General features: G+C 36.3%; 1 protein-coding gene across 7 annotated transcripts in view; it reads right to left on the bottom strand.

The window, feature by feature from the left end:
- The window catches only part of AMN1 (antagonist of mitotic exit network 1 homolog), a 62,273-nt gene that overhangs the window by 2,654 nt on the left and 35,126 nt on the right, over positions 1-24,493 (bottom strand). For 4 of the 7 annotated variants that reach the window (XM_082419862.1, XM_082419864.1, XM_082419865.1 and 1 more), the window contains 5 exons: positions 22,521-22,653; positions 18,603-18,747; positions 16,283-16,500; positions 15,542-15,598; positions 10,379-10,490 (listed from right to left, as the gene is read on the bottom strand). In XM_082419862.1, coding sequence (XP_082275988.1) covers positions 10,379-10,490; positions 15,542-15,598; positions 16,283-16,500; positions 18,603-18,747; positions 22,521-22,653 — 665 coding nt within the window. Of the gene's footprint in view, positions 1-7,718; positions 7,804-10,378; positions 10,491-15,541; positions 15,599-16,282; positions 16,501-18,602; positions 18,748-22,520; positions 22,654-24,493 lie in introns of all 7 variants that reach the window. The other 3 variants (XM_082419863.1, XM_082419868.1, XM_082419867.1) reach the window with 3 other exon arrangements.

Genomic DNA, 24,493 nt, shown 5'->3' with positions numbered 1-24,493 from the left:
CTTCAGCAGCTAATTTTTTTAAAAGCAGCTAAAAATATAACAAATGCAGTTTTCATTGTCATAAAAAATATCAGTTATTATAGAGGAAGTCTGTTATTACAGGAGATCTAGATTAAGGACAGGTTTCAAACAGGTTGAAAGTAAAAGGATGGATAAAGATATATCATGCAGACAGCAACTGTAACAAAGCTGTAGTGGTTATACTAATAGAAGAGGGAGGAACACTTTCCAACTTATTCTATGAGGACAGTATTACCTTGACACCAAAGCCAGACAAAAACATCACATACACAGAAAACAACAGACCAATATTTCTTATGAATATGTACTCAAAAATCCTCAATAAAACACAAGCAAACCAAATCTAGCAACACAGAAAGGGTTATATGCCATGATCAACTGGGATTTATCCCAGGAATGCAAGGTTAAACATCTGGAAATTAATTAATGTAGTACACTGTATTTGTTTCCTCTTGCTGCTGTAACAAATAATCACAACCTTAATGGCTTAAAACAACACAAATTTATTATTGTACAGTTTTGAAAGTCAGAATTTCAAAATGGGTCTTACTGGGCTAAAAGCAGGTATTAGGAGGTTAGCATTCTTTTTGGAGGCTCTAGGGGAGAATCCACCTCCCTGACTCTTCCAGCTTCTAAAGGCCACCACATTCCTTGTATTCCTCCATATTCAAAGTGAGCAACATTGGACAAAGTCTTTCTTATGCTGCCATCTCTATGGTTCTCCTTCTTCTGTCTCCCTCTTCTACTTTTAAAGACCCTTATGATTACATTGGGCCCACCTGGGTAATCCAGGATAATCTCCCTATTTTAAGGTCAATATACTTGTAGGTTCTGAGCATTAGAACATGGACATCTTTGAGTGGGGGCATTTTTCTGCCTGTGGCACCCATATTAATAGAATAAAGGACAAAAACGACATAATCATTTCAATAGACACAGAAAAGGCATTTGATAAAATCCGACATTCATGATAAAAACATTCAACAAACCAGAAACAGAAAGGAACTTCCTCAACCTGATAAAGGGCATCTATGAAAAACCCACCACTAACATCATCCTTAATGGTGAGAAACTAAATATTTTCCCCCTAAGATCAGGAACAAAGATAAGGATTTCTCCTTTTGCCACTTCTATGCAACACTGCACTGGAGGTTCCAGCCATGGAAATTAGGGAAGAAAAAGAAAAGGCATTCATGTTGGAAAGGAAAAAGTAAAACTATTTGTAGTTAGGTAATATGGTACTAAGGAATCCACTAAAAATTAGAACTAATAAATGAGTTCAGCAAGGTTGCAGGGCACAAGATCAATATACAAAAATCAATTTATTTCTACACAATGAACAATCCAAAAATTAAAAGCAGCTCTTTGCCCTTTTCCTGTTTGCCCATTTGTGTTCCCCTCTAACCTTAAAAGAATCTAATTATAGGAATGAGATCACTAAGCAATTGAAACTAACTCCTGACTTATGCTCTCCTGAATGCACACCATGCCTCGTCTAACCTGTTGATTCTTTTCCTAGATAAAAAGAAGTAAGAATGAAGAATTAAGCAGTTAAAAAAATGACTTGCTTTCTACCCCCAACAGCTCCCTTAGCAATCCTGCAGGCAGACCACGCAGGCAAGGTTTTCTTCTCTCTGAAGAAAGAGTCAGCCAGTCTGCACTCAATGGAGAATGATGCAAAACCCAACCTCATGCCTCAATGATTCAATGAGATTCTTTCCCCCATTTTTCCATTTAAAAACTCTCATGGCTGAGCAGAATCTTTGGAGTTGGCATCTGGACACGAGTTTACCATCTCCCCAGATTGCCAGCTTTTCTTTTTCTTTCTTCTTCTTCTTCTTATTTTTGGTCACACCGTGTGGCTTGCATAATCTTAGTTCCCCGAGCAGGGACTGAACCGGGGTGCTTGGCAGTGAAAGCACAGAGTCCTAACCACTGGACTGCCAGGGAATTCCCCTGGCTTTTCTGATTAAAGCAACTTTTCTTTTCTTTTTTTAATGGTGATATCTTTTTATTTTTTCTATTATTTATTTTTGGCTGTGTTGAGTCTTCGTTGCTGCACGCGGGCTTTCTCTAGTTGCGGTGAGAGGGCGCTACTCTTCCTTGTGGTGTGCAGGCTTTTCATTGAGGTGGCTTCTCTTTGTTGCAGAGCACAGGCTCTAGGTGCACGGGCTTCAGCAGTTGTGGCTCGCGGGCCCTAGAGCACAGGCTCAGTAGTTGTGGCGCAAGGGCTTAGTTGCTCCGCGGCATGTGGGATCTTCCCAAACCAGGGGTCGAACCCATGTCCCCTGCATTGGCAGGTGGATTCTTAACCACTGCACCACCAGGGAAGTCCCAAAGCACCTTTCTTTTCTACTGACACTTGCCTCTTGAATTACTGGCATATGAGTGGCAAGCAGCCAAACCTGGTTTCCATTACAAAATGAAATTAAGAAAATAATTTCATCCACATTACCATCAAAAAGAATAAAATACTTAGGAATACGTTTAACAAAAGAAGTGAAAAACTTATACTCTGAAAACTACAAAACATTATTGAAAGAAATCAAAGAAGATCTAATAAATGGAAAGATGTCCATGTTCATAGATCAGAAGACTTAGTGTTAAGATGGCAGTACTCCCCAAACTGATCTACAGATTCAATGCAATCCCTAGCAAAATCCCAGCAAACTTTTTAAAAAGAAATTGACAAAACGATCCTAATATTTACATAGGAATTCAAGGGACCCAGAAGAGCCAACACAGTTTTGAAAAAGAACAAAATTGGAAACGTGTACTTCCTGATTTCACTTTAGCTGGTGGTTCTAAGACTATTTTGGCATTTTTACTAGTTATGAATATATTATCAAATATGATATATAAATATTTGTTTTCTGACTATATTTGTCACTCTTCTGTAGGAATTTATTATTGCACATAAATAGAAAAACATTTTTCCCTCTAGTTGTGAGCATACAGTATATTTTTATGTAATTTTAAAAACTGGATGCTAGAGGGCAGTATTACATTACTCAAAGTCTCCTCAGGCAGCTTTTCTTTTCCCCATAAAAAGTATATAGTATTTAGAGCAGTGAGTCAGTAGTAGGAATATTCGATGCCTGTAAGTTTATTACGCTGTAGGGAGAAACTGTGGGGTCTCTAAGTATGCCATGATCTCTTGCCAGAATACTCTGTAGAAACTGTGGAGGAGGAAAAAGAATTTTCTTTACCCTTCTGAGTTCTTGGCTGAGATCCCCTGTGACCAAAGACAGATTAATAAGAGAAAAACAAACAGAAGTTTATCAACAAGTATACTTCATGTATACATGGGAGATACCCGGGAAAAATGAGTAAACTCCCTGAGATGGCCCAAGCCACCACCTTAAATACCATCTTCAGCTAAAGACAAAAGAAAGATTTTGGGGTTGTTGGGAGACCGGTTATGGGAAGTTACCAGGAAAAGCATAGTAAACAAGGGTAATAAAACCAGGCAGGACCCTCCTGGGTACAAGCCCCTCCATGTCTCCCACTTCCTGTTTGCAGAAAAAGCTTTCCTCTCCTAGGCCTTCCCCAAGTTCCAAAGAGCAGACTCAAACAGTTAATGATTAGAGAAGTAGAAAATGCAGAAACAAAGAAAGCAGGCAAGCAAGAAAAGTAATAATAGCTTGAACAATAGAGTCACAGGACTCCCAGTTCCTCCTGAAGGGATAGAGATAACAATCTGACATATCTTTGAGTTGTTCTGCAGAAACTAGGACCGCCCCCCCACCCCACCAGGTGAAGGATGTTGACTACATGCTGACCACCAGCACACAGACCCCAGCCAGACTGGCTGGAACCAGGAGACTGATGATTAAGATTCCCAGAACATCACCCTGTTATTTCACCACCAACCAATCAGAAAAATGTCCACGAGTTGATCGCACACCCTGTGACCCTCATCCCTAACGTTGTCTTCAAAACCCCTGACTGAAAGCCATCAGGGAGTTCCAGTCTTTTGAGCATCAGCTGTCCTTTCTCCTTGCTTGCACCCTGCACCACAACCCGGTGTCAGTAGATTGGCTTTGCTGCACATGGAGCAAGGAGACCTGATTTCGGTTCGGTAACAGTAAGATTCACTATACAGATTTAAGTCAGTGCCTTCTCCACTGAATATGATTCTGATTTAGTCACCCTTCCCTTCTTAGTACAGAGAGGGAGACACTTTACAAATGGAGATTTCCTTTATAAATGTAAACTTTCCTTACAAAAGGGTAACTTCTACTGCTTTCAGAGCTCCTCCAGTGTCTGCTGTTTCTCAAGAAAAATTAGCTTAAAATAATCTTTATGCCAAAGAGGCATATTTTGGGGTGGCTTATTCTGCCACTCACCAAAACACAGACTCTCAGGACTGAAAAAGACTCTAAAGGTCGTTTATACCAATCGCACTACTGATGCTTGATGTCGCTCTCCTACTTCCTTCCCTTTTCTATTAACAGTGAAACCACTTGACACCAAAGGCTTAGGAAATTGCTCTACTGGGGAAAGAAGTAGAAACTGTGGATTAGGTGATTTAGGTTTTTACTTCCAGTTCTACTATTAACTATTTCTAAGATTTGGGGCAAGCCACCTAAATTCATTGTATCTCTGTTCCCTTATCTTTAAAACAAGGGAGTTGTGTAGATGACTTCTAAGGAACCTTTTACCATCTTTCTAAAAATCTCTGACTAATGTAGTTGGAGACCACTTTTTGAAAGAGATTCATAACGGGAGCTTTTGGAGCCCCAAGAAAAAGAAGAAACTATGGGAAATATAAATGAACAAACTAAGTTTTTCAAATGATCAAGGAAAATGTAATTTAGACATTTTTATAGAATACACAGTGAAAAAAGTGAGGCTGGACACATTTTTACAAACAATGATCAAGGTTCTAATGCTTCATTACAGTGCATGGCATAAAGAAGTTTCGTAATTCTGGATTAGTAATGGATGAATAAATAGTGATAAGGAAAGAGAATAATATAGGATTTAGAAAATAAAATATATGAAATTTAAGAAGTAGTTGTCCTTGAAGCAAGGAATCAGCTTTAATTACAGGGAAACTCTGAAGCAAACCACTTGGCTCTTTGTGGTAAATCTTGACATATTTATTATCCAGGAATCTAAGTAAAGAACTTGCTTATAAAGTAATCAAGCTGAAACAAATCCTCTGATATCACTAAAATTTGAGTCGATTCAATCAAAGTGGCAGATTTCCTGTTGGGTTTTCCTGCCTTTCAATGTAAACATAAAGACTCTAGTGCTAATTGCTTTATTGCCCTTCTAAAACCTAAACTTAGATGCCTGTGATTACTGTGAAACACATCTAGATAATGATAGAAACTGAAATGCATGTCCACTGTAGGAGATTAACAAAACTGTGTGAGTTGAAATTACTGAAAATCATTGCAGACATAATTGAAATTAAAATAATTTAATACATTTAAAAATTCTTTTCTGCTTCCATAATGTCTATGATTTACAGTATTTTAAATAGCAGCTTAGTTTTTTTGTCTCTTCTGCAGAAATAAAATCAGAGTGCTTCTGACAGTTTCAAGACTTAATTTATAATGTGGAGCTTTGCTTACAGTCTGATTGTAATGTTAAGAAATTTTATAAAAACTTAGAAATACAGTGGAGAAGATAAACCTGTTATTTCAGGGAATCTGATGGGTAACTACAGTTGACACTGCCAATTTGGGGGTCAGGTGGCTTTGAGGATAACATAACACTAGAATTGCACAAACATATATATACATACATTCTTTTTATAGAATATGTATCGTTATTGTCTTATCTAGTCAGATGTGAGCAATCACATGAATACGTAAGAGGAAACATAAGGTGTCATGAAAGAAGAAAGAACATTTATTTATCAGGCAAAAAAAAAGCATTTGTCTTCTCTGGAAAAAAGAGAAATTAACAAATAAATATAAGGTGAATATATTAGCCCACTTTATTTTCATTCAATGATGGCAGCAAAAATATACAATGGTAGGTGCTGACGGGAAAGCGGGAAGAGTAGAGATGATCTGCGTAGTTGAAAAACTTCAGCTTTTTTTCTCTTTAAGAACCTTTATTGGTAAAAGCCATTGTATGTGAACTCTTATATTATTATCAGATCACCCAATTTTATGACTGGCAATTATATGTAAGGAAAAGTTGAGGTCCATAGAAGTTAAGTTATTCAATGTTTTGGAGAGATGGTAGGAGACTAGGGATTGGTGCTCATTTCACTTTGTCTTGAGATTTTTGTTTAATCTTAGCACTGTTATTAAAAACTATGTCACAATGGACAAATAACATTTCAGTTTCTCACTTTCCTCTTCTGTGAAAGGAGGGATCAAAATAATAATATATGACTTATTCTGTGTTAAAAAATATGTGGGAAATGCTTGGGTGGGGGAACAAAACGTGCCACCCCAAAATGTCTCTCTGGCATGAGGATTATTTCAAGCTGATAACAATCAAGGCCCGAAAGACTCAAGAAGAAATTTTGACCTTCCCCCTTACTGCCTAAAAGAAGTATAGATCAAGTTATCGCCAGAGGTTGTCTGCAAAGAATGTGGGCTAGGTGTGGTGTTGGGAACTCAGCAGGGCCTAGAGATGAGAGTACCTTTATGGCACAATTGCTCTGCATGGCCCAACAAATATTTGTTTACCAAACATTTGCTTTTTCATCTTTCATGTGAATTGCCTTCCTCCCCTTTGAAGTCCCAAACCTCTACCCCCAACATCCTCTTTAGCTGCTGAAAATGTTATTTAAGGTGAGGGTTTCAGGCATTTTGGTGAGTTACTCAGTTCTCCTGGGTCTCTTCCATGTATACATGTTATTAAACTTTGTTTGATTTTTGCCTCTTAATCTGCCTCCTATCAATTTAATTCTTAGACCAACCGGAAGAACCTAAAAGGGTAGAGGAAAACGTCTAACTCCCTGGCACTTAGATAAAAAAAGTTAAGTTTCTTAGCAATAGTGTTTCTCAGAGCCTTTGAGAAATTAATATTCATTATAGTGGTATGTTGCATTTCCCAAACATTTGGACATATAAACATATTTTGTTTTATGCTTTATCCCTTGATGTCTTCTAGAACACCACACCATGTTAGAACACCATACCATATAACTGTAGTTAGTGAGATCAAGGGATTGTGGGGCAGATCTAGGAAAAAGATACGACCACAAGGTGGCAGTAGCACACAACGAGCTTTAATTGGGCAGCACTTTGATAGGTTTGCATGGAAGGGGAGCCCCTCACAACAGAAGAACTTCCACTTACACAGAAAGGGAGTAAGGTAAGGGAATTCCCAGAAGACTGAGCTGAGGAGGGGGGTTATGTAGCTGTTGCTCAGCAGCAAGATAGTTGGTAAATTCAGTATTCTGAGCCATTATGTGGGTAGGGAAAGATTTAGTGGGATTAAGCTTTCCTAGTATCTATAATCATACCAGGTAGGCATTTCTCTTGAATTCACCAACTGATAATACATCTTTGGTTTCCAGTGATCTCAGTAATTATATAATTTATCTCAAAAGTCTTCTGCTTTAAAAATCAAACTAATCACTGCAACATATTTTCCAGACTTCAAAATTCATATCTGTTAGTCATTTCTATATTGATACAGGCACCTTTAAGCATTTTATTATTGGCCTTGTTGTACTCAAATTTTAAGTTTTTGGTTGTACCTTCTAAAGATTTCATTACCTGTAGGGCCTTTGATGATTGCTTTAAGCAGTTTGCCTAAGGATAAGTTTTTCTGGTTGACTGTGTGTATAGTTTGTCTTCACTTCTATTAAAAGTAGAGGGAAAATGCCAAATTAACTATTTCCAAATTGTAACCAGAAAGATAATCAAGATAAAATTAGCAAAGGCTGAGTTCATAACATGTTATGTAGCCAAGTTATCCTGAGACAAGCATAACAGAACATTAAAACATTAACTATTTTAGCTAAGGTTCCAGGACTAGAGGTACCAGCTACTCTCTCATTCCAAAATGAGACACCAGACCACTTATACATGACTTGCAAATGCTTGGCTGAAAACTCATTTTGGAATCCATGGTGCCTCATCCATTCAAAGATATAAAAGTGTTAAAGTGGGAAGTGATGGAAAACTGGAAATTGAAGAAAGGATTTCTTTGAAGACAGTTATGATTCGAGTTGTAGAAAGAGGGTTGCAGGTGCTTACTCTTGCCTTCAAGCCTAGTGAGAGGGGGCTCTAAGGAGATCAGCTGGAGAATCTGATTCGTCCCTTGGAGCTTGGGAGACACATTACACTAATATCAGACCTAAGAAAACTAAAAAGCAAAAGGCTATGGTAAGAGTCCATGTGGCTAAAGAGAGAACTGACGTTGGGAAATACCTGCACTCTTACTGTCTAAAGTATTGTGTTTCCTGTGGACAGATGTGGGCTGGCATGGGTTGCCTTGTAGTTTGCTCATGAAAGCAACTTGGATGGTCTAGGAAGCCTCAACAGAAAGAGACTGAAGGTGTACTGCCAGCTGCCTGGGCGCAGAGGAAGAAAATGCTAGCTACTAGCCAGAAGAGACACATTTGCTTGAATCAAGAGAACTGTAGATATAGGAGATATATGCAGTGATGAGGCGAGTGGTGGAAAGTGGACCCTGAAGAACATCCAAAGTGCCCCACTTCTGAGAGAGTTCGGATCAGGATCAGCTCACCCGCAGAGGCCTCAGTGCTGCCACTAGATCACAGTGGCGGTAGTCAAGTTAGACTTTTCTTTCCCTTCCCTTCCCTTCTGCTCACTGCAGCCCCACCCTGTACTGACACTGGTGGGGTCAGAAACCATGGTGGGCCAGCTGGGAAAGGGGGAAGAGAAGCGCGAGGTGGTAAAACAGAGAAACTAACAGCGTCCCCTAACCCGCAGCAGCCTTTCCACCCACAGCAAACTTGAGCTGACTGGAGGAGCAAAAAGCTTTAATTTGAACTTGTTTGGAGTATTACATGGGTCTAAGACGTTTTAATTACTGAAATGAGAGGGTTTCAGTGATATGAAATGACCAGACTTTTAACTGTCTGAGAATGATAAGAAAAGTCAGTGGCACATGTCGGAGATTTTCATTTGGCTTTGGGAAAAATTAGGCCCTTTAGAGCAAAATTGTAATTAAAATAGTGTGAGGAAAATGGAGTCACTTTATGAGTACCACTTTCTTGTTCAGTGTATTGATTAAATGTACATATAGCTCAGTGAGTAGATTTGCATACTTTTAGTTGGTATTCTGAAATTATCAAAAATTGCTGTTATTACACTTCATATATTGTGGTCTCCTCCACCTTACAATAATAGCCTACTTGTTAGAATATAATTTTCTGCCTTGTTTGATGGCCAGAGAGCTTCTGCCTGCCTTCTCATAACCCCCAGAATAGTGTTCACATGTACCAATTCCCTGTACTCAGTCACATGAATTTTTCTGGTTCTAAGTTATTTTCTTAAAATTATGATCACTAATTTTTAATAGGTAAAATCATTCACATGATACAAAATTCAAAAGGACAAACAGGTATATGGTGAAAGCTTTTTCCTAGTCTTGTTCCTCCACAACCTTCCCTAGAGGTACCCACTGGTAACAGTTTCTAACGTCACTTTTGATTTTAGCGTTCTGAGAAATGTCTGCCTAAAATAAGATTTAGTCTTCATTATAGATGTCACTGATAACCAAATATAACCCATTACAGGCTTAGTTTAGATTGGCAGTCCAAACACAAGAAAAACCAGAAGATGTCAAAAGGACTTCTAGGATAGTAACTATTAGACTGTAATTAGGAAAATGAGCTGGAAGGGCTGGGCATAAGTACTGACTCACACGTAAGATCCTGGTTATATTGTGGTATGGGACCCACTGTAGGGGTGATGTGAAAGGGGTATCATGGCTCTTATACAAGCCAAAACGGCTGTGACTACTTTAGTGAAGTACCACATTAGCCAAATGATTCTGAATCTCAATGGCTACAGCTTGATGAGATTACAGTTAACAGGTCATTTAGCATATTTGAAAGATGTAATATTATAAACTTGACTTCATAAAGCATAATGTTTAATATCATGACCACTACCACTGCCACCATCATCATCCTCAAGGCGGTTAACATTTAGTGAGCATTTGCCATCACCACCATCACCATCATCATCATGACTTAACATTTACTGAGCCCTCACTATGTGCTAGGCACCATATGAAGTGTTGTCAGATAATCATCATGACCAAGTTTATAAGGTAGATACTGTCATTATACGCACTTAATGTGAGGAAACTGAATAATGGAATGGGTTAAGTAATTTACTCAAGGTCACATGGTTATTAAAAGGTGAAACCAAGATTTGAACCCAAGCAGCCTCATACTAACCTGTTACCAGGGGGCATCCATGGAAGAGTAATATACATATCTGAGGACAGCAAGTAAGGACAGCTTCTACAGCCTCATCAGTCAGATTCACACAATATCCCATATGAATCTCCTATTTAAAAATAAAGAAAGTATAATCAAAAGAAAAAATAGGACAATAATAACAGTGTGAAAAAGCTTGGGAAATACTGTACTCTGATAACAAAAAACCCAAATATCTACTTGCAAGAAAAACTCTATAGAAAGGACCAGTGAAAGTCTGTAGTAATTTGGAAGGTATAGCAGCTTTAAGATTAAATGCCCAACCACTTTATAAGGCAATTTGGCAGTATCTATTAAAACTGACAATAAGTATCCCCCAGAACCCAGCAATTCCAACTGCAGATGTCCACTATATAGAGAGAAACTCTTGTACATGTGAGTAAGGAAACAACTTATAAATATGCCAATTGCAATATTATCTGTAATAGTAAAGAAGTGGAGACTGGGTAAATAAATGGTGGCCCATTAATATATTATATAATATATTGTATAATAAGATAAAACAGTTACAATGAAAAATATCTACTTGTATTAATAGACATAAATCTTAAACATAATGTTAGTTCAGACACTTTAGAAAACAGTATGGCAGCATCTTATAAAGCTAAACATGTACTCAACTATATGACCCAGCAATTTCATTCTAGGTATTTACCCCCCCAAAATGAAACTATATGTCTACACAAAGACTTGTATGCAAAGGTACATAGCAGTATTTATAATAGTCCAAAATTGGAACAACCTGAATGTCCATCAAATGGTGAATGTATGAACAAACTGTGTCATATTCCAGACTATGGAATACTACTCAGCAAAAAAAAAAGGAATGAAATATTAACACGTGCAACAACATGGGTGAATCTCAAAAACATTATGCCAAGTGAAAGAAGTAAAAGAAAAAAGTAAAAAACCAAAAGACAATTTACTGCATGATTCCATTCATATAAAAGTATAGAAAAGGCAAAACTATACTGACAAAATCAGTGGTTGCTTGGGAGAGGGCCACAGCAGGGCACTGACTGCAAAGGGATGGGAGAAAACCTCCTAGGGTGATGGAAATATTCTATACTTAACTGTGGTTGTGGTTACAAGGCTGTATAACAATTACCAAAATTCATCACACTGTACACTTAAAATAGGTGAGTTTTATTGTATGTAAATTAAACCTCAATAAAGCTTGAAAAAATTTTAAAACATAATTTTGAATAAAAAAGCAAATTGTAAAACAACACACACACTATGGAACTATTATGTACTATTTAAAAACATATAAAACAATACAATATCTTATTTATGGATATATATACACACACACACACATATGCATAGAGAGAGAGATGAAGTATCCAAATATGCAAGGAAAGATACACAGAAGAGTGGTTACCTCTGAAGGAAGAAAGGGGGAATAAATGAGGGGAGGGAGCTTTAGATATAACATATAATAATTTTTTAAAAAAGAACTGGAACAAATGCAGAAAATGTTAAAATTCAAGTGGTCGGTCCACAGGTCTCTGTTATATTACTTTCTATACTTTTTCATATATTTGAAACATCTATCTTTTGTTTAATGTTCTAATTCAGAACCCTTTTGCATTGCTGGTGAGAATGTAAAAGGGTACAGTTGCTATGGAAACAGTATGGCAGTTTCTCAAACAATTATATATAGAATTAGCATATGATCTAGCTATTTCATTTCTAGGGATATACCCAAAAGAATTGAAAGCAGGGACCCAAACAGATATCTGTACACCTATGTTCATAGCAGCAGTATTCACAATGGCCAAAAGGTAGAAACGTATCAATGGATGAATGGGTTAAAAAAAAATGTGATTATAATGGGCAAATTCATAAAGACAGAAGATAGAACAGAGGTTGCCAGAGGCTGAGGGAGAAGATAATGGGGAGTTATTGTTTAAAGGGTAAAGAGTTTCAATTTGGGATGATGAAAAAGTTCTGGAGATAGTTAATGGTGATGGCTGCACAATGATGTGAATGTACTTAATTCCACTGAATTGTACACTAAAAATGGTTAAAATAGCAATTTTTATGTATATTTGCCCACATTAAAAAAATTTAACAATTCTGGAAATAAGATTCATGTGGTAATTGATATGTATACTTATGGTAATATCAACTTTTCAGGAGAAAAGAAATACTATGTTGGTGTACATATTATAATTAATCATATCTTAGAAATAAAGGAAACTTGAATATATCGAAAACTCATAAAAATTGAGGCAGAAAGCATTGTATCTTATACATTGGCAAAGGCATCCTGTGATATGAATTGGCAAAGGCTACAGACAATGAAATACAACTGAGAACAACAGATGGAAGGAACAGTGTTCAAGTCAGGTTTCATTTAAAATATATTAAGGCATTAAAAAAAAGAAAATATTCAACTCTGGCAAATTGGGGTCCTAGCAAAAACTGTGAATTCACATCACAACCTTTATGGGAAACAATTTAGCAATATGAATTTGGGACCATTAAAAAAAGGATTCATACCTATTGATCCACTTGTTTCATTTTGGAGAGTTCATTATAGCAATGGAAGAAAAAAGTGATATGTCCCAACATATGAATATTTCCAGTAGCTAAAAGCTGTAAATAATCTGAATTACCAACATTAGAAAAATGATTAAAGGAAAGTGATACATAACATGGACAGATTTTGTTCTCTGATATGCCAGTACCTAGAACATAGCAGATACTCAATAAATATTTGTTTAATAAATGAATAATTTTATACAGCAAATTAAACTTTTAATCATGAAGACTACAGAAAACTATAAAATGACTGTAATATGAAGTTAAGAATATGATAACATTTATTAGCTGCTACCATATGTCTGGAACTGCAGTCAAACCTGGGGATAAAATGATGACAAAGTTATGAACAAAATGGTCCATGCTCACTGAGAACTCAGATCAACAGAGATTTCAGAGGCAATCCTGACATTGAACAAATGCTGTAGCATACGTTTGTACTAAATGTCAGTCTTTAGGAGAGGTCCTTAGACTTTTAATCAAATTTATTTTCAAATTATAAACTATTTAGCAACATTGGTCATTTAATTTTCCAGAATTGAAGAAATTAAAAGCAACAGATTAAAACAGGGTATCTAATAAATAGCAGGCATACATGTTACCCAAAAGAGAAGAATCAGTTAAAAAGATGAAGACTTTTGTATTTCAGTTTCAGTCAGAAATTGTGGTCAGAAAGATGCTATGAGCCAAAGGTTAAAATATATTCCTTTAAGGAAGGAATTAAGTTCTAACAAATTTCAGAAAGATTTCCATTAAAATGTGTTGGCACTTACAGAAATAAGCTTTGGAAAACTGAAAAAGTGAAAAATTCAGTGACACTACAATGACCAGCACACTGGTTACTGGATTTTTTCCTAAGTCTGCTTAGGTTGGTGCTCCTAATCTTATAAAGCTGAAGTAAATATGTAGGTATATTTCCTACCACTGCATAACAACTAATTTCCTGGTGGTTTTATTAGGAAGTGATAAACTAGGTTAACTTTGTTAAAAATGATGGTGACTAACACACCATTGTAAAGCAACTATACTCCAATAAAGGTGTTAAAAAAAAAATGATGGTGATTATAGGATAATGTAAAAATTGAATAACCTAATGAATATAAGGCAGTAGCATAGAGGCTAGAATGTAGTAAGTGCTCAACAAATGCTAGTATTTAAAACAGTAAAAATTAGGGCAGTTGTTGTCCCTACAGTTAGAATGCAATTTGGAATTTGGAACTTCATATTTTAAAGAAAGGAATTTCTTAATTAAAAGACTTGTAAAAATATATATGCTATTTTATATACACACGTACACATACATACATACATACAAGCAGGATGCAAATATATAAATATCACCAAAAAAACTCTTTGAGCATTAAATCAAGCAGAAATATTTTGGCAAAAACATGGCACCACCATTCTATTATAATAGTGATTACTAACTTTTATAATTCATTTATAGCCAGCTTACTTCCAAAAAGGAGTTGATGTGACTTATTGTTGAAAAGCACAGCTATATTAATTATGAGTAAAAACAAAATAAAACACTGTAAACTGAAAAAGGAAAAAAACAAAATCTTGGGACAAAAGGCTTCTTAATATTTAGAAATAGGTTACAGGTGTCACATCAGTCATTGAATACAAAGGCCGAACACTAATTTAAGATCTTTTTAAACAGCTGCACAATGTGGCTTCTGGAGAGGAAAAACCTTTTCTCTATCCTCTTATGTTTGTCTTTGGAAGCCTTCAAATTAAACTGACAATAAGATTAGCAAGAGAAAAGACGAAGTTTATTCACAAGTTCACAAAGAAAGTGGCTCAAAGAAATGGCTAGAATTTAGAGTTTATATACCATCTTAATAGGGGAAGGGGAGGGGGAGAAAGGATACTCATAGAAGAACAGGTGACTTTTTAGGGAAGACACAATGACCTTTAGGAGACTAGATGGGACTTAATGATAATCTTGTGACAATGTTTATTTAATGCAATTTCTCATCTGACTTCCCCATGTATGGGAAGTCTACCTTAAAGGGGGTTTGAGGCAGTTGAATTGTTTTGGAAGGGTCTGCTTTTAGGCAGATGGGGGAAGGTGGGGTTTAAGACAAAGTCTTTTTTTTTTTTTTAACCCTTGTTTCTCAGACATCTTCAGATCAAAATAATTTTTACGCCACAGTGGTATATTCTGGATCCCTTCATGGATTGAGAAAAAGATGATGGCAAGTAGTCCTGGTAAAAATATCAGTCAGACATGAAAATTCTAAAGAATGTCATTTTACATTGATAAATTTTCAGTATTTTCATCCATAATAAGACTATCTTTAAATGTATTAGAAGCTAAAATTTCTGGAGAATAAGAACTTTTATTGGAAGTAAAATGGGTTTTATTATAAAGCAAACTTTATCTCCTAACTTTAAGCAGTTTTTCTTCACTCTGGGAATAAAGAGGTGGAGGCAAAAAAAAAAAAAAAGTCCATGGAAATACCTAATTGAGAATAAGGCACTGGTTGTCTTCTAGGTTTAAAAAAGAATTTCTGAGGATAATATGAATTCAGGTAATCATCATCTTTACAGATATTTTAAAATTACCTCTAATTTCTTGGCACAAGGTCCACTAACAAGTGCAACCACACCGCTGTCAGATACCTGAGCAAAGGAAAAAAGGAACATAGCACGTAAATGGAGATGATGGAAGCAAACTTTTATAAAAATTATTAATTATTTAGATATAGTTTTATTTCCTCCCGTTTGGCAAACGTGTCTTAGCCACACATAACTTCCACCCTTACTGAAAATAATTGAGGGGGGTTGTGCCAAATTATACTGCAATTATTTAACTACCAAAGCATGAAGCCAACAATTTTAGTGGACTTCCCTGGTGGCGCGGTGGTTAAGAATCCACCTGCCAATGCAGGGGACATGGGTTCGAGCCCTGGTCCAGGAAGATCCCACACGTTGTGGAGCAACTGAGCCCGTACGCCACAACTACTGAGCCTGCGTTCTAGAGGCCGCGAGCCACAACTACTGAAGCCCACACACCACAACTAGTGAAGCCCGCGCACCTTAGAGCCCGTGCTCCACAACAAGAGAAGCCACCGCAATGAGAAGCCCGCGCACCGCAATGAAGAGTAGCCCCCACTCTCCGCAACTAGAGAAAGCCCGCGTGCAGCAACGAAGACTCCACACAGCCAAAAATAAATAAATAAATACATAAATAAACAAATAAAAAAAATTTTAGCAACAACAAAAAGAACTATGTTCTGATGAGTTATGGAAATACTCTGGGCAAATACATACAGTCTCTACATTTCAAGTCTGTATTTCATTTACCTGAGTAGCTGAAAAATCAACACACTGCAAAAATGGGCAGTTTTCTCCTAATGCCTGCAAGGACACATCAGTAATACCAAAGCAGCCACCTAAATCAATGATCTTTAGCAGCCGGCAATTGAGTGCAAGAGCAAGGACTCCTTCATCAGTGAGATTGCAGCATCTTTTCAAAGAAGCTTCGTGCAGGTAAGAACAAGATGAAGCCACAGCTTTTATTCCTGAGGGAAAACATAATTCTGTATCAATGAGCTATATATGTTTATATATGAGAAATGTGACTGATTTTCATTTCAGCAATCACCACTACTGATACATCCAAGTGCATGTTAGCCTTTTTCAAAGTAGTGCATGTGGGGATATACTTTATTTCCAGTGATGTTGTCATTATTTAAAACTCTTTTGTAATGTTTCAAGAATTCTCTACATAATCTGTAGTATATTCTTCAGAATATCTGCAATTAATGACAAGACTTTTTTGTTTATGATTAGACTTGCTTTTAGGAAATAGCCAAAAGTCATTCAGAACCAAAATAGGTAATTAAATAGTAGATGATTCTCCTTTTTGTTAAAAGTTTTAAATAAAGTTAATTTTCTCATGGACTCTGAAATCAAAAGTTAAATGGCCCAAATGTCTTAAGTAATAGTTTTCATGCTTATCCTTACGAATCATACCTGTATCTCTTTGTTCTCTCTTCCCTCTGATTCTGCCCTTTGCTACCACCATGCTCCTTCTTTGTTAACCTGGACCAATCTTACATTTTATCAAGGGTCAAGAAAAGAGAAGCCCTTAAATCCAATTCAACTGATATAAAAGCACTTTGGTGACAGGTACGTGATAATGTGCCACATAAATAGAAACGTACTTCAGGAATCCTGGGCCCTTCAGTCATGAACAAACATTATAGCACTGTTAAAAGACACTTTCATGGGCAAAATACACAAAAGGGAAGATGGTAAATTCGTGTGTAGGTCATTTTTATTGTTTTCCATATCTTAAGAAAGAACTCTTATTTTATTCATTAGTGTCCAGCATGAAAGTTCTTTTTAGTGAATCAATATCTGTGTGAACATTTTAAAACTTATGCTTCTTTGCAGTATTATGAATATCCTAACTTTCTAACCAAGCTGATTGTAAAATAGAGCTAACTACCCACAAGATTTTTCAGAAACCTATGTAGCCAAATAACTCCTTCTTTCTTATACTGAAGAAAAAGATAAAAATCCTGTATTGAAAAAAAATCCATTAATTTATGTAACAGTCACACTGAAAAACGCAGTTTGTCTGGCTATAAAAAAATGTAACTGGACAAGGCCGGTACCAAGTTCTGCTGCTTGCTGCTCAAAAGGCCAATACTCCAGAGACAAGTGTTGGTGGAAAAGGAAAAGTTTGCTTTATTCAGGAGGCCAGCAATCTGGGAAGCTGGTGGACTACTGTCCTAAGACCATCTCCAAGTTGGCGGTTTAGAGACAAAGGTTTTATAGGCAGTGTGAGGGAGGGAGCTGCAGGGTACATGAGCAGTTTGTACACAATTTTCAGATTGGTTGGCATCAAGGTGAAGTTTCAAGCAACACCAATCTTCTGGTTTCAACCAGTCTGGGGTCTACGTGCTGATGGTCAGCAGTTTTCATCTCGTGGGGGTATGCTTCCTGTAAAAACAACTTAGGAGTGTGTGTTAGACCTTTATATCTTTCAGGGAACTGGGAGCTTTGTGGTTTTGCTATGTGACTGGCTTATACTGTAAACTGTCGCCATCTTCCGGGCCCATGTCCTTGAAGTTCGTATCTGGAATTAAGCAAGCAGGATTAGTTCTTTCCTAGTCAATCAGTCATTGTCTAAAATAGTTTTATGGCAGCAGAAGTGGAAAATATATGATTAGTTTTGTGCTGTTCAAAATGGGGCAGCTTATGCTCTGGCTACAAAACTATGCATTGAACAGGCTGATAGGAGAGTGCCTAGTAAATTTAATCTGATGATGATTTAACTTTCTGTTGTAATATTACAAGAAAGCCTTAACAAAGTATGAACTGGTCATTTCTTGTTTCACTATACTAGGCAAAATATTTAAAATATAGAGGTATCTATCCATGTTTATTTTAAATATGTTTAAACTTCAAGGTAGTGACTTAGTGTATTTCCCAACTTTCAGCACTGATTATAAGCAAGAATTCTAATTCGGATTCTTTAGCTTAGCTTGAATATTTTATTGATAAATATAGTTCCTATTTCTTTGACATCTTTATACTCTCTTTTAACATATTTCCCCCTTCTCTGCTCCAAAATTATGCCAGATGGTGAACAGTACTCAACCAATAAACATACCTTTTGAAGTTATGGAAATTCTGTTTTCTTTTGAGGAATTTAAAATTAATTTCTTCAATTTTCTGCAGTTACATAGGTGCAGGAGAGCAGTATCTGAAATATCACAGCTTCGTAGATCTAGAGTTTGGACTTCAGGATGTAAAATCTATAATAAATACATGATTTTGAGAAATTAATATTTCCTATAAATATAAATGTTTATTCCATATTCAGTGTTTTGATGGTCATAACAGACAAACAGCAGGTGGAAAATACAGTAAAGAATACAGAAACATATCTGTGTGAAGACAGATACATAAAGCAGGAAAAAACCAACCTACTTCCAACTGGAGGTGCAGCTTCTAGTGTCCCCAAAGTCTTACTGGGACACAGAGCACTGTTGAGACAGCTGGTACAGAGTAAGGACCCACTAGAGCTGCAAGCAGAACCAAGGTGGTAGGGGGAGCTTATCCTCTTCCAGTGGTTCCTATTATTAGAGATTCTAGCTATGTGTCTCTTTGCTCAGCAAGTATGAGTCTTTAAGCACTTATATACCAAATGCTTATCTAGAATATTTACCTCCTTCATTTTATTTTTGGGAGCTTGTACAAACAAACCCAGTATTACTGAATGTTTACTTGAGGGCAACAAATAGCAGATCAATTTCAAAGCATTCTGAGCTCTTTCTCTGGGGGTATTTTCCTTCTCTTTTGCTTTATTTTTATGAAAATAGAAATGGCTTATACTTTTCTGAACATGAAAGTAATGTACTGTTATTGTAAAACATTCAGACAGCACAGCAAAATTATAGAAATGATACAAATAACTATTTCTATTTATTGAGCACTTACCAGGAAGGGTACTAAGTGTGTTATATAAAATATGTCATTTAATATTCTCTCTCTCTCTCTCTCTCTTACATACACATATACATACACACACACATACACACACACACTACCCTAAGAGACTGGTCATTGCTATTTTATAAAAGAGGAAATTGAGGCACCCAGAGCTTAAGTAGCAACACAAAGTACACAGCTAAAAAAGGAGCAGAGCTAGGACTGGAAGCCAGGTCTTCCTAATTCCGAAGGCCATGCGTTTAACTAGTTACAGCTAAAATTACCCATAATATCAACACCCAGTGACAAACATAATATTAGTTTTGATGTTTTTTGAGTTTTTAAAAAAACATTTGAAGAAAAATGGGATCAGATCACATATATTTATAAATGGGCACTTTTTATAAAAATAATTAATTGTGGTTGCATACTATTTTATTTTATGCATGCACCTAACTTATTAAATGCATCCTACACTGGCAAACACTTAAGTTGAACATTCAGACTGATTTTAAGAGGCAATATAGTACAGTGTATAAGAGCATGCACTCTGGAGGCAGGCTGCCTGAGTTCCAGCCCTGTGATTGTGGTCAAGCTCTGCTTTCTTTTTGTGCCTCACCATCCTCATTAAGATGAGGATAATATTTGTGAGAAATAAAGGTGCCTTGCTTACAATATATGCTATATATAACTGTTAGCTATTTTATTATTACGAAAATGTTACGGTGAGCATTCTTGCGTGCTTTTTAAATTATTATTTTCTTGAGATTAACACCAGTAAATGGTAATTATGTGAGGTGATGGAGATGTTAACTAACCTACCGTGGTAACCATTTCACAATATCTAAGTGTATCAAGTCATCACGTGTGTTGTACACCTTAAACTTACACCAGGTTATATGTCACTTATATCTCAATAAAGCTGGAAAAAAATAACAGAAGTGAAATTTTTGAGTCAATGGTAAGCAAATTTTTAGGACTTTTGATAGAATGCCAAACTGTCCTCCTAAAAGGTTTTTTTAAATGAATTTACACTCTCACAGCAGGGGATAAAAGTGATTGCTCCCCACACTATTGCCAGCAACAGGTATTACTATTTTTTAAGTCTCTGCTAAACTGAAAGACAAACTGTGACTTTGATTACTAACAAGGTTAAATATCCTTTTACGTATTATTGGTGATTTATATTTTTTCCTTGGGGTATTTCCTGATTCTTCTGTTTTATTATTTGTTTGTTTTGATTTTTCTTAGTGGTTTGCAGGCATGCTTTACATTGGCAAGATAAAAAAAAAATAGAATTTCATACATATTGCAAATATTTTTCCTAGTTTGTTACTTTATTTTTTTCTTCTTGCCATAAAGAAGTTTATATTTTTATATATTTAAATCTATCAATCTTTTTCTTCTTGTTTTCTAACTTGGTGTCATGTTTAAAAAGGCCTTCTCCACCCAGAGACTATAAAAAGATTTAGTAAATTTTTCAAAAAAAGCCATCACCAGATGTGTGCAACTTTAAAAAAAATGTTAGATCTGGTCTTTTAAATAATTTCATAAGCAGGACTTTCATAAGGATGGGGATTAGATGGAAACACCAAGGGAAATAATGCTTTTGATTTTTCTATCTCATTTACCCCCTTAGCCCTTTTTTATTCAGGTAAAATTAGGTTTAAATGAATGTTCAGGATTGTCATAAAACAAAAATTTAAGTCACTGAAATACAGGTTAAAGGGATGTGGGGAAGTGAAGAAAACCACGTTTTCTGTAGCGTCATAATGTTTCATCTGTGAGCCACACATACATTATATACATCCACAGAACCATCAACAACAAGAACTGGATTCTACCTCCAAAGAGCAAAGCAGACTACAACACTAAAATGTCTGTGCTCAAATGCAAGCTATCAGGAAGAAAATAAAGCATTAAAGGCACATCAGGTTAATGTAGAGGAAACACTATGGCACACTGAAGCATAATTCCAATGTGAAGTCACCACTGTAGACATATGGGGAGTGCTACCATCAGAGCTTGCTTCCTTTTGATCCCAGGCTTTGGGCAGAATATGTAGTAAAGTCAGCAATAAGTAGTTCCAGTCTCTATAGGCAGTGAGTGATGATAGCTGCAAACCCATTTCATAGTTAAGACAACTGTGGTTCAATGTCAGAAGGAGTAGCACGGCTGGAATTTTAATTCAGGTTGGAGGCCTTTACTATACTTATTCCCTTACAGAATAGTTAATTTTAGCTTAGTTAGCGAAGGGGAATAAGTATAAATTAGCTGGAGTAAGGTACCCAGAAGAATGAGAAGAATTTAGAAGAGTTGATTTTTAACTGACTGCTAACCATGAATGGACAAAATCAATAGGCTACGATCTTTTTTTTTTTTTTTTTAATAAATTTATTTTTATTTATTTATTTTTGGCTGCACTGGGTCTTCGTTGCTGTGTGCGGGCTTTCTCTAGTTGTAGAGAGCGGGGGTTGCTCAGCAGTTGTGGAGCAGAGGCTTAGCTGCTCCGCAGCATGTGGGATCTTCCCGGGCCAGGGCTCGAATCCATGTCCCCCGCATTGGCAGGCAGATTCTTAACCACTGCGCCACCAGGGAAGTCCCTACGATCATTTTTTAAATGGAATAAGACGTACTAGAATAAAACAGAAAATATCCAAGTGTACTGTACAGAGTACTGTTACACATAGGTGTGGCTTGTGTGCTAGCATCACAATGTAACATATATATTTCTTACTGTGGGTCTTTTTTTTTGTCGTTTGTTTATTCACCCTGAATTTTAATTTTTTTCCAGCTTTATTAAGGTGTACTCAATCAAAAAGTTTAAACTTCTTGAAAATATGGAGTTCATGGATGCTGGTACCATGAAGACAAGAGAAACACCTGAAAGAATAGTGGGAGAAGATTTTTTAGAAACTATTACACATGGACATTCTGGTTATCTGGAGAAAAAAAGAACCCCAACACTTTATTATATTTTAAAATTATTACTAATCCTACTATAAACCACTGTTCCAAAAATCTGAAACCACAGCTAAACAGTAAAATATAATAGCCTGCTTTACAGGCTATACATGCTCTTTGTATATGCTCTTACCTCACTTATATTTGAATCTGTTATCTGCCCCTGCACGCTCATTATTTTGATCAGTCTATCTTTTATGTTGGGTGGCAAAGGCTTGATGTCTGTGATGTATCTAGAAATATTCTTCATGAAGCACCAAAGGCATCTGAAATACAAATACAATATAGTAAATTACACTGTACAGGTACTGATTCCTAATATTTGTTTTTTTTTTTTTAAATAGATCTTTATTAGAGAATAATTGCTTCACAATACTGTGTTAGTTTCTGTTGTACACCAAAGTGAATCAGCCACATGCATATATATGTCCCCATATCCCCTCCCTCTTGAGCCTCCCTCCCATCCTCCCTATCCCACCCCTCTAGGTCATTTCAAAGCACGGAGCTGATTGCCCTGTGCTATGCTGCTGCTTCCCACTAGCTAACTGTTTTACATTTGGTAGTGTATATATGTCGATGCTACTCTCACTTCATCCCAGCTTCCCCCTCCCATCCTGTGTCCTCAAGTCCACTCTCTATGTCTACATCTTTATTCCTGCCCTGCAACTAGGTTCATCAGTACCATTTTTTTTTTTTTTAGATTCCATATATATGCGTTAGCATGTTATCTGTTTTTCTCTTTCTGGCTGACTTCACTCTGTATGACAGACTCTAGGTCCATCCACCTCACTACAAATAACTCAATTTCGTTTCTTTTCATGGCTGAGTAATATTCCATTGTGTATATGTGCCACATCTTCTTTATCCATTCATCTGTCAATGGACATTTAGGTTGGTTCCATGTCCTGGCTATTGTAAATAGTGCTGCAATGAACATTGTGGTACATGTCTCTTTTTGAATTATAATTTTCTCAGGGTATATGCCCAGTAGTAGGATTGCTGGGTCATATGGTAGTTCTATTTTTAGTTTTTTAAGGAACCTCCAAATGTTATTTGTTAGTACTTAGTCCTTTCATAAACAGGGTGTACATTTTATATGAATATTTACAACTTAAGCTTGGTAAGATGCAAAAGCCTAGTCTGTCCTCAGTTATGGGCAAGTTTCTTTTCCTCTATGACTTTTTCTCAGCATACCTCATTTACTAAAATGCATTCTGATGACAAGATATTTTTCTTAAGTCAGTCTCTCCAATTCCTAAGACACAGTTTCCACCAAGTTTTTAGTCACATATTTCTAAGTAAACATTAAACTAGCGCCTATGAATTGACAAATTTTATTTGTTAATCCAACAATCTTGCTTTCACTATTTTTCTTAAAAATTATTCAGGTATTAGGATCACTCAAGAAAGAACTGTAACCACAAAGATTCCACAAATAGTACAAATCACAGAGATAATAAACTTAGTGCCAGTATTGCATATGCACAGAGTTATCAAAGCAGGCAAGAACCGAGACCTACATGACCAACATACCTCATATGTGGCCTGAGATTCCAACTATCTGAGACATTCATATGTTAAACAAATAAATACAAACCTTATTTAATTTCTGCCTACAAATACTCCCTCATATATACACTTTTACATTCATGAATAAATATGATCATACACTTGAATTTTTTAGTGCAATCTTTATTTTTTCTTCTTTTGGTTGCCTCTGCCTTTCCCTCTCCTTTCCTTCCCCCTTCCACTATTTAGTTCCTCACCCTATTCCATGTATGTTCCCTCTTATTTTTTCTCTGTGCTTGTACACACACACGTTTACTCACACATGTATGTATGTACTCAAACATACATCGAAAGGGTTAGATTGGGGGTGGGGAGAGATCACTGTTTCCTAGAATGGCATCACTGTATACTCACTTTTCTACACCCTCTTTCATTCAATAATACCTTAGGAAATTCTTTAAAGCATCAAGTGTGGTTTTAACTGTCCTTTAATGCCGATATAATATTTCACAGTGTGGATGACTTTAGTCATCCCCTATTGATGAGAATTCCACTGTTTCTAGGATATGTTAACATATGGTGTCAGATTGTTTTCTT

The sequence above is a fragment of the Balaenoptera physalus genome, assembly GCF_965194825.1.
Source record: "Balaenoptera physalus genome assembly, chromosome: 13".
NCBI lineage: Eukaryota > Metazoa > Chordata > Mammalia > Artiodactyla > Balaenopteridae > Balaenoptera > Balaenoptera physalus.
This window is presented reverse-complemented; position numbering and strand designations above follow the sequence as displayed.